Raw genomic sequence first — 11,233 nt, forward strand, 5'->3', positions numbered from 1 at the left:
TGTAATTACAAACCACACTCATCAACACGGTCAAGTGTAATGACAAACCACAGTCATCAACATGGTCAGGTGTAATGACAAACCACACTCATCAACATGGTCGGGTGTAATGACAAATCACACTCATCAGCATGGTCAGGTGTAATGACAAACCACAGTCATCAACATGGTCGGGTGTAATGACAAAGCACACTCATCAGCATGGTCAGGTGTAATGACAAACCACAGTCATCAACATGGTCAGGTGTGATGACAAACCCCACCCATCAGCATGGTCAAGTGTAATGACAAACCACACTCATCAGCATGGTCAGGTGTAATGACAAACCACAGTCATCAACATGGTCAGGTTTAATGACAAACCACACTCATCAACATGGTCAAGTTTAATAACAAACCACACTCATCAACATGGTCAAGTTTAATGACAAACCACAGTCATCAGCATGGTCAGGTGTAATGACAAACCACAGTCATCAACATGGTCGGGTGTGATGACAAACCACACTCTACAACATAGTCAGGTGTAATGACAAACCACACTCATCAACATGGTCGGGTGTAATGACAAACCACAGTCATCAATATGGTCAGGTGTAATTACAAACCACACTCATCAACACGGTCAAGTGCAATGACAAACCACACTCATCAACATGGTCGGGTGTAATGACAAATCACACTCATCAGCATGGTCAGGTGTAATGACAAACCACAGTCATCAACATGGCCGGGTGTAATGACAAACCACACTCATCAGCATGGTCAGGTGTAATGACAAACCACAGTCATCAACATGGTCAGGTGTGATGACAAACCACACCCATCAGCATGGTCAAGTGTAATGACAAACCACACTCATCAGCATGGTCAGGTGTAATGACAAACCACAGTCATCAACATGGCCAGGTTTAATGACAAACCACACTCATCAACATGGTCAAGTTTAATGACAAACCACAGTCATCAGCATGGTCAGGTGTAATGACAAACCACACTCATCAACATGGTCAGGTGTAATGACAAACCACACCCATCAACATGGTCCAGTTTAATGACAAACCACAGTCATCAGCATGGTCGGGTGTAATGAAAAACCACACTCATCAACATGGTCAGGTGCAATGACAAACCACACTCATCAACATGGTCAGGTGTAATGACAAACCACACTCATCAGCGTGGTCAGGTGTAATGTATTCTCCTATGCAACAAACATGAAATATAACAAAATCCAATTCAAACATGTGGATCTATAGCTTGGACATATGTAGGCCTATAGTACCGGTATACATACTTTCTTCTATTTATTTAAATGTGCGTATACTGTAACATAGGCGGAGGAAACAAGGAGGGGGTCTGAGGGGTGATGGGGGGCTGATATTGAAATCGGGAGACTAAGGCATACTAAGGCTGCATCAGCCACTCCCCCCCTCCCCCCTCATCCCAGACCAATTCCATCACGTTCCGCCGCCGCTCATATTGTCTGCGTTCCTTACTAACGTATGTGAGGGGAAAAGTAGGTCACGTGAGAAGATGCCGTTTTCGATATGTGAAAGACACAGGGATTTCGAGAATTTCCACCCGGTTGCCTGCTGATAATATTATTGAATTTGAGTGATTTCCCCGAATGCAGACATAATGGCTGGAAACTTTTGGCAAAGCTCACATTAGTAAGTACATCTTCAATGTACCTGAACAGTTAAATATCTCTTATTATTACCCATGTTCGATTATCAATGAACCGCTATTTGATAGGAATTATAATGTGATCAGTTTTCGTTACCCGGTTTGTCTGCTTGGTCTTTGACTTTTCGGGGAGTTGTAAAGCTGGATCACTGTGTACATCACGTTGCCAATGATATGACATCAGTTCATTTGCAGAATCTGCTTTTCACAATGAGCATCTGAAATGTGGGTTAAAGAGAAACAATGGGCAGCAAACTCAAGCTTTATAACTCCCGATAAAGGCAACACAGATGCACTGCTGTAGCTCTTCTACTGATAGGATGATGGACAGAGAGGTACAGAGTGAAAGCTAACAGATTTTGTAATATGGATCGAAAGTTAGAGACCAGGTGATCTCCTTAGTAAAAAACAGCCTGGGTGAAGAAAACGGTCCTCCCAACGTTATTGCTTAGAAAAATGCCTATTTTTTAGTCACTGTCAAGGATGTTGTATCTGATGGATTTGTTGAATATTTTGAGATAGTCTGAGTATTTCTGCAGAGCTTTCTTGATGTTATTTTGTACAACTAGGCCTTACTGGTCGCTAGTCATGCATGTTAATTTGTCTCTGATTGAATTGTGTTCAATATGTCTTACAGTCAACAGTGGGTATTGGACAAACAAGATATACAGAGATTCAGACAACATGATCTCAAAGTCTTGACAGAGGAGGAGTACCAGAAAATCATGATATTTTTCGCTAATTGTGAGTACTTGTATTCATGTACTTGTGTTATGATGTAAATAATAAGTTATTCGTTACTTATGTCCACTGTCCATTAAATGTTTTTTAATAATAAGGCCTGAATTGAACTGAATTGAATTGATCTTGTCTAAGTCACATAATGTCTAAGCCCTTGTATTATTATAGATTGTAACTAGTTTGAATAGGTGTTTTACACAAAAATAACCAGTCTTTCTAAGTCAACACCTATTTTATTTGTGTTTTGCGAGCAACAAACACTAAAAAAAAAATCAAAAAATGGACCAAAAATAAAATTCCAAATCAACGTTTTTATTTTGTTTGATCTTAAGTTAATGCTTTTTTTGTGATTTTGTGTTTTTTTAAATACTTTTTGGTCATACATATATGTCTTTTAAGGCAATAATTTGAGAGATAGTCCACATTTCTAACAAGTTGTGATTTTTCAGTTTTATTTTTGCACCCTCCTCCAGTATTAAGAAAAGATTGATTCTGCCTAGAGAACAAAACTTTTAATTGGTGTGGCCTAAGTCTCACTAAGATTTCTATTAAGTGTTTGCAATTCTGCTACTATATTCCAGTTATTCAGGCTTTAGGAGAACAGCTGAAAGTTCGTCAGCAAGTTATAGCAACAGCTACGGTTTATTTCAAAAGGTTTTATTCCAGGTGAGTTTAATGTCAGTTCTAATGATATCAGTTTGTTGCCATGACAAAACTCAGCTATCCATGGATGAATGTGCTAGTCTTGATTGGTAATGAATAAGTCAGCTTTTGAAACTTAAGGTTTTGGTTCATTCCCATCCTCAGACATAGAATTGTCAAGTTTTTGCTTTTGAGGCCAGTATAGGGTCAACATCAGTAGGGGAGTTTCATATTCCAACTCTTTTGTTGATTAACATAAAAACAGTCCTTCTTTGTCACATGACTTGTGAAATATGTTAGGCAGCCCTTGTTTACATCTCTTCACCTTTATCATCATGTTCCAGAATCAAAAAATGACACCTCTGTAGGAACTTCTCAAGTTCACAGATGTTCAACTCCTCAATTTTCTCCATAGTTCCATTGGTCTCTACCCACGACAGTTGTTGTATGAATGAAATATTCATGAAACACCAGTTCATCAACGAATGAGTGAATTGCTCTTTTTATATTTGCGCAGGTAAAATATTCAATGTTTTACATCCGTTAGGTTTCCTCCACTTTTCCCAATGTTAGATGACTTCAGTACTGAGCATGATGTCGTCTAAATAACATTTGTTAATTTCTTTAAAAGAATAGATAAAAAAATCATTTTTTGAGATGATATGGACAACAAATGTGAAGAAAAGTTAAAAAAAAAAAGAAAAACAGCTTAAAAATTAAATTTTTTTCTTCTGTTTAACAGGAATTCCCTCAAGTGTATCGACCCCTGGCTGATGGCACCAACATGTATCTTTCTCGCATCTAAAGTTGAGGTTAGTAGAAATCAGTTTAATGCAGTCAATTTAGCTGTTTCATAATGCAATGTGAAAATTAATTGAAGTAACTCACATCTATGTGTGATACTGTTATAACATTGAAGGGCGGTGGGGTGAGTGTTCATAGAAATGCTTTAGTACTTGGGAAGGTCTGACAGCAACCTGCAGATGGTTGTGGGTTTCCCCCAAGCTGTGCCCGGTTTCCTCCCACTATAATGCTGGCCACCGCCGTATAAGTGAAATATTCTTGAGTACGGCGTAAAACACCAACCAAATAAATAAATAAGTAATACTTGTTACAAGTTCAGCAGGCATCCTGTTGTTGTTACTATGAGACAAACCACTGTAGCCTGAATTTATGAGGTTCTATGAAGGAAGCCTCTCAGATGAAAACTTACACCATGGTCAAGCATTTCATGATATATAGCACAGTTTGAGCACATCTAAAGTGTCCGGAGAAAACAAAATCTTCAGAAGTTTGCATACAATTTGCCTAATGAGAGATAAAAACCTTCCTGATGTTATGTTGGATGAGGCTCAGGTAGGGCAATGTGAATGGATGATCTCAGAAGTGTTCCAAGGTAAAAATGGATTTTTTTTTTGTAGCTGTTCAGTGATGTTAATGTAATTCACTCTCGTAAGACGTACGTGTAGCTGTAAGCAACAATAACTTTGTGTTAGTACAATCCTGCAAGATTTTCCTGAAAGACATTGAAACTCTTCAAAATGACTAGTTTAGAAACTCAAATCAGAGATACATTTATCTGTATTTTCTATGAACTGATCAATCACTGAACCTTTCTTTTAAAAAGCAGCGTCTTATGAACTGAAGTAGTTCTTTGATGTCAGGAATTGCTTTAATGTTTAAATAGCCTAAATTAAAGAGGCTATACCAAAGATTTTTTGCAAAAAAATTGCTCATCTCAAATCTAATTGATCTTTTGCAGTCATATTAGAATAGCCCAAATAATTACCTTTCACGCAATTGTCTGTTCAGGTGTTGCCTTTCAAAATCGGTAACGAACTTACTGAATTTTATAAAGCAGGTTGCCTAATGACTTTTTCAAACTTAAGTATCATTTAACGCTATAAATATTATAGATATAAATCTGATATGTAATACTAAAAGGCGGTGAAGTGGGCTATTCTTGATAAATACTGCTGATTTGATTTGATGAGTGAATATGGATCTATTTGCTGAAAATCTCCTGTACTATAGCCTCAGGAATCATTGTATTATGTGATTGTATATTTTGGTTTCAGGAGTTCGGTGTTATTTCAAACAGTAGGCTTATCACAACATGTCAGTCTGTGGGTAGGTTATCAGGCTTAATTAAAAATGCGCTGTCTTAATCACATAGTGCGACTTAATGTTAAACTGCCCTTTGGTGCTAACACTTAAGCCTTTCTGACTAGAAATTAATGAAGTTAAAAAAAAAAAAACCCTAAAAAGTGGATCTGGGACTACTATATACAATAATCCCAGGATATATGAACCAGTGAGAATGAAGCAAAATGTATCACTTGAAAAACAACTTGTAAACATTAAGGTAAAATAGCAGTAACAGCTTTTCAAGACTGTCAGCTATTCCATTTTCTATGATGAATAAATATGAAAAAGCTGCATGGTACAAGGATTTACTACCTGTATTCATTCTTTCTCTTTTTATCATTTGCAGTTAAAGGGAAGTTTTCTCATGCCTACAGCCAGGAATATCCGTACAGAATACAGAATGTCCTAGAGTGTGAATTCTACCTCTTAGAAATGATGGTACGTTTCTAACTGTAGCACTGTTGATCTTCCCTTTCACCCGAGAATATTGAATATCTGTCTTCGCAAATTTGCAAGAGCCATTCTTTATGTAGTCTCCTTAGCGAGCTGGAATAAGAATGTAACCATTGTCAGTATAAACTTTCATTTTCAGACTTTTTCCTCGAAATTTAGCATATTCTGCACTCATTTTTGTCTTTCATTGAAAATTCCAAATCAAATCAGATATATTCCAAACATTAGTGAGTAGAATGCAATTTCAGAGTGCTATGTATATGTAGATTCCGTGCTGTCACACCTTCTGGGACCTTTTGGGTTGACAGTAGGCTGTCAAGTGCTCATAGGGCTATTTACCCAGTCTTAAATTTGTCTTCCAACAAATATGACGTTCAAGTCTGTATGTGAAAGTTTGTCAGTAACTTAAAATGCCGGCCATTGTATGAGTGAAAGATTTAAACTGTTAGTAATAACCATTTTTCAGGATTAAAATTGTTAAATTACAAGCCTGGAAATAAGGAACAGGACCTGGACAGTGTTCTGCATAAAACAGTATTGTAACATTGGCACACTGTTCAGTACGGGGACAAAACTGCCATACAAACAGTATTGTAACATTGGCCTGCTGTTCAGTATGGGGACAAAACTGCCATACAAACAATATTGTAACATTGGCCTACTGTTCAGTATGGGACAAAACTGCCATGTATACAACATTGTAACTTTTTATTAAAATGATGTAGCTGGAACATTTGCCAGTTATGTCCTGCACCAACTTAAAAATTATTTCCAGGCTTGAAATGAGTCACCAAAATGTCATATATTCCAGAAATTAATCAATCGATTAGTATATTGATAAGCCTGGTAGTGCGGCCCTAAACCTGTGTGTGTCTGTTATATGATGACAGGACTGCTGCCTGGTGCTCTACCATCCTTATAGACCCCTCCTGCAGTACGTGGCAGACCTGGGCGGAGATGACAGTCTGTTACCTCATGCCTGGTGAGACATGGTTTGAAAATACTTTGTAGCTCATCTTATGAAGTAAGGAGAGGTATTGTTAGAGGGCGATCATATTGTGTAGCTGTCCAGAAGTTTTTGGCCAATCATAGGGGTGCAGTGACCACCCGTAGTACACAGATAGACAATTATCTGTAGCGATTTGCATATAAAACTAAGGAAGTCTTTACCTCATAGCTCAGCATTTTGCTCAGTTATTATCAGGGTTGCAGTTGGCTCCCATAGTACATGGATTGCCAGATGCAGTTCATGATTTGCGTATTTAAGACCTCCGTGGCAAAGTTGTGCATTAACTCCCCAGAGTGTCTTTGCCACCACAGTGATTTACAACTCCATAACATACGAAGTCACAGCTTTGCAAGCCTTATTCATACCATAAACAGTCAGAGTTGTGACAGTCTAATAATTTTGGTCTTTCTTGTTGATTTAAAAAGAAAATCTGTTCAAAGAAGATCATTTTCATCACTGACTAGTTGAGACTTTATACAAGTACTTTGAATAAAGTGCGTGAAATTCTCGTCAGCAATAAGTATAAAAATATTTAGACAAATAAAGTATTGTGTTATTTTACAATCAGTGAACTCTGCAGCTTATAATAGCATGTATTACCCACTATCCACCTGCTGATTATGTTGCTTATCAGTGAAATTATTCTTTGACATTTTTCAGGCGTATTGTGAACGATAGTCTCCGTACAGATGTCTGTCTCATGTTTCCCCCTTATTTAACAGCTCTCGGTGAGTATTTCACACCTGTTGTTAAACAGCCCTTGAGGCGAGGCTTGCTTATAGCTTTTAGTGGGATTTATCTACCACTTTTGAAATTGTTTTGAAAATTACTCGAGGACTTGGATTATGTGTGACATTTAGAATTTGTTTCATACTGAGGTCAAAGTTCAAGGTGACTGAAATGTTGTGCACGTGCTAAAAAGCTTGTTACAAAGTTTCCAAGCACACTTGTTCAGCGTAGTGGCTGTCATGGCATAAACAGTGGTAATGGTAATAGACACAGATTCATAGGGATCTGTCACAACCTGTCTTTTGTCCAGTTGAGATAAAACCATGGTAACCAGATTATCATTACAGACTTGGTCCACTGTATACCTGAGTAAACCTGAGTAATCACAGCGCTAATTGAGATACCTGTCAAATGTTTAATTCCCATTGATACCTGTTGTTTTTGCTTCTACACCAATCAGGTAATTTATTTATTTATTTGATTGGGGTGTTATGCCGTACTCAAGAATATTTCAGTTATATGATGGCTGCCAGCACTATGGTTGGAAGAAACCAGACAAAGCCTGCTGGAAACCCCCAACCATCCACAGGTTGCTGCCAGAACTTCCCATGTACAGCCGGAGAGGAAGCCAACACGAGCTGGACTTGAACTCAAAGCGACCGCATTGTTGCAAGGCTCCTGGCTCATTGCGCCATGCTGGCATACTAACCACTTTGATTATTTGATCAAGTAATAAACACATCGTTATTATTATCATGCCATTATCATTACAACACCGTCAATCATTACAGCACAGTTATCATGACCACACCATCAATCATTACTGCACCGTTATACGTGTCACTCCATTGTCATTTATATGTCATGATCATTATCACACTATTATCATTAGCAAACCATGATCATTATTACACCATTATCATTACTGCACCATTATCATTGTCATGACATTATCATTGCCGCACTACTACCACACCATGCTCATTATTGTACCATTATCATTACTGCACCATTATCATTATCATTTGATTATCATTACCACACCATGAGCATTGTCACACCATTATCATTACTGCACCACTATCATTATCACACCATTGTCATTACCAAACCATTATCATGATTACACCTTCATCACGATAACTCCTGTGCTCTGTTTCCAGCCTGCCTTCATATAGCGTGTGTTATTCACCAGAAGGATGCCAAGCAGTGGTTCGCAGAATTATCCGTGGATATGGACAAGGTATGTCACATATACCTGCATCTTCAGCTCAGATTATGTTGTTCTCCTTAAGTTCTTGTTTTAACCCTTGGCCATTTTGACTGGAGTCACGTTGTTGTTGTCTCCAGCTTCCTGTGTGTTGATCACACGATCCTTGTTACCAAGATATCTCAAGAAAGATTTCACCCAATCCAATCAAACTGTCTGGCCGTAAGTGGGAAGGCATGCCAGTACCCTGCGGATGGATGTGTTTCCCCTCTGGGTTCTGCCCCGTTTCCTCCAACCATAATGTTGGCCGTCGTCGTATAAGTGGAATATTCTAGAGCACGGCGTAAGACACCATTAAAATAAATGAATACATGTAAATCAAATCGCTGCGTAAGGATAACATGCAGAACACTACTGAATTTAGACTCGATTGATGGATAATTTTGGTGGCCATCTTATGTTGAATGCACTGAAATTCAAAACTTGCTTGTATTTCACATACAGTCAAAGTGACTACCTCAGAACTTGTTACTTGTACATGTATGTGTCATTGATGTACTGTGAGACTTTAAAATTGTCTTCTGACCTATAAAGTCTCTTAATTTAGAAAATTTTGACTAAACCAAACTGTCATATTTGTCAACAGTCTTAAGTGTACATCCAGTGGTCAAAATGTTTGGTCATTCATTCATTCCTGTGAGCTCAAAATCAGACAGAAAAATTAGGCAGACCTCAAGTAAAGGTCAGGTCGTCACAAAGATGAGTTTGTGTCATACAGATATAATTTTAGACCAGTGAATTAGTGATTATGGTGTTTTACCCACCTCTGTATTGTTTACTGATTCTATAACTGGTATTTATTTACATTTCAAACCTATAAGTCATATAGGATGACCTCCGTTTTTTGTCAAGGTCATCACTCCGAAGAGCTCAAATGATCAGACATTTTGATACCTAACATCATAGCACGTACCCAAAATTAAGAATTATTTACATTTCACTTGAACAACCTGCAGGTGGCTCTGCTCTGTTTCCTCTCACCATAATGCTGGTTGCCGATGTATAAGTGAAATATTCTTGAGTATGGCGTAAAACACCACTAAAAAGTATATGAATAATTTCACTTGAAAATGTGGAGATGTGACTGTTGGTAAGAAGCATTTAGTTAACTTTTTGTATCACCATGTGTGGAAGGTTTTTCCACAACCGTGAGGTCTTCAAGTGATTAACTTTTGTGTTTGAGCCTGACCACAAACAAGAGCAAGCCAAGAAGTTGTTTTGTGTAGGGTTGTGCTTCCGTGAACATGAAGTTGCGTTCGTGTTGCTTTATGCTATTACATAATGCATTTGTTAGTGTTTTCACGCCCTATGTACTAACAACTGCAGTCTTACTACACTGTCAATTCACCCCAGCTGTAAGTCTTTCTCTGATGCGTTGAGAATGGGACATGTTCCATTCACTCTGCATAAATGCAGGCATTAAACACCCACACATTAAACACAGTTCATGGAAACACCCAGGTCTTTTTATGTAATTCCCATTCTTGGAAGAATTAACGGATCGCGTGTCCATGGAAACAGGCTGTAGTAGCGTTGTTCTCAGTAATATGTGATATGTTTTTCTTTTTTTCAGGGTTTTCATATGCTATGCTTGCGACATAATCGTTTTTGTATTATTTCAGATTCTAGAAATAACCCGACAGATTTTGGCTCTTTATGAAATGTGGAAGAATTATGAAGAAAAGAAGGACATTTTAGGCATTCTAGAAAAAATGCCAAAGCCGAGAACCAATCCATCTAGGTAACCATGACAACTATAAAAAAAGTAGGACATCAGAAGTATTTCGTTGGAGGAGGTCAATTCACGTTTCCTGATGACCTGGCAACAGCCATTGATGGCCGAGGAGACAGTGTTTTTCTGTGACGCATGCTTAGTGGTACAGTACTGTCTTGGCTGCTAACGTAGTCACTAGAGCACCATGTTGCTGCATTGAAGTGCTGTGTGCCAGCTCACGATGGTTAAAAACAACACATATTGTAAACAGTATTGTAATCAATCTGATAGCCCTCGTTGGTCGAAGCAGTTACAGTGGCGCTTTCAGAATGTACGTGATATATATATACCAAAGCCATGATTTCCAAAAAGAAATTACAAAGGCACTTTCAGAATGTGTATGATATATCCAGCAAAGCCATGATTTCCACAAAGAAATTACAACTTTCAGAATGTGTATGATACATCCAGCAAATCCATGATTTCCACGGAGAAATTACAAAGGCACTTTCAGAATGTGTCTGATATATCCAGCAAAGCCATGATTTCCACAAATTACAAAGGCACTTTCAGAATGTGTATGATACATCAAGCAAAGCCATGATTTCCACAGAGAAATTACAAAGGCACTTTCAGAATGTGTCTGATATATCCAGCAAAGCCATGATTTCCACAGAGAAATTACAAAGGCACTTTCAGAACACATATGATGTATCCAGCAAAGCCATGATTTCCACAGAGAAATTACAAAGGCACTTTCAGAATGTGTATGATACATCCAGCAAAGCCATGATTTCCACGGAGAAATTACAAAGGCACTTTCAGAATAAGTTCCGGA

General features: G+C 38.1%; 1 protein-coding gene across 1 annotated transcript; it reads left to right on the plus strand.

Annotated features, from left to right (window-relative positions):
* Window positions 1-1,552: 1,552 nt before the first annotated feature.
* On the plus strand, window positions 1,553-10,833 carry LOC135479101 (cyclin-C-like). Its single transcript, XM_064758822.1, has 10 exons — window positions 1,553-1,673; window positions 2,327-2,433; window positions 3,012-3,096; window positions 3,815-3,884; window positions 5,151-5,202; window positions 5,567-5,658; window positions 6,564-6,655; window positions 7,343-7,410; window positions 8,575-8,654; window positions 10,304-10,833. Exons 1-10 carry the CDS (start codon window positions 1,642-1,644, stop codon window positions 10,424-10,426), a joined length of 801 nt encoding a protein of 266 aa, XP_064614892.1. The 5' UTR covers window positions 1,553-1,641; the 3' UTR covers window positions 10,427-10,833.
* Window positions 10,834-11,233: the final 400 nt, after the last annotated feature.

This window comes from Liolophura sinensis, chromosome 12, assembly GCF_032854445.1.
Source record: "Liolophura sinensis isolate JHLJ2023 chromosome 12, CUHK_Ljap_v2, whole genome shotgun sequence".
Taxonomy (NCBI): domain Eukaryota; kingdom Metazoa; phylum Mollusca; class Polyplacophora; order Chitonida; family Chitonidae; genus Liolophura; species Liolophura sinensis.

Excerpts from the sequence above, each read along its gene's own strand:
- LOC135479101 (XM_064758822.1), top strand. The coding sequence starts at position 1,642 with ATGGCTGGAAACTTTTGGCAAAGCTCACATTA. Across the intron at positions 5,203-5,566 it reads CACAACATGTCAGTCTGTGG|TTAAAGGGAAGTTTTCTCAT; the intron begins GTAGGTTATCAG and ends TATCATTTGCAG. Across the intron at positions 6,656-7,342 it reads AGTCTGTTACCTCATGCCTG|GCGTATTGTGAACGATAGTC; the intron begins GTGAGACATGGT and ends GACATTTTTCAG.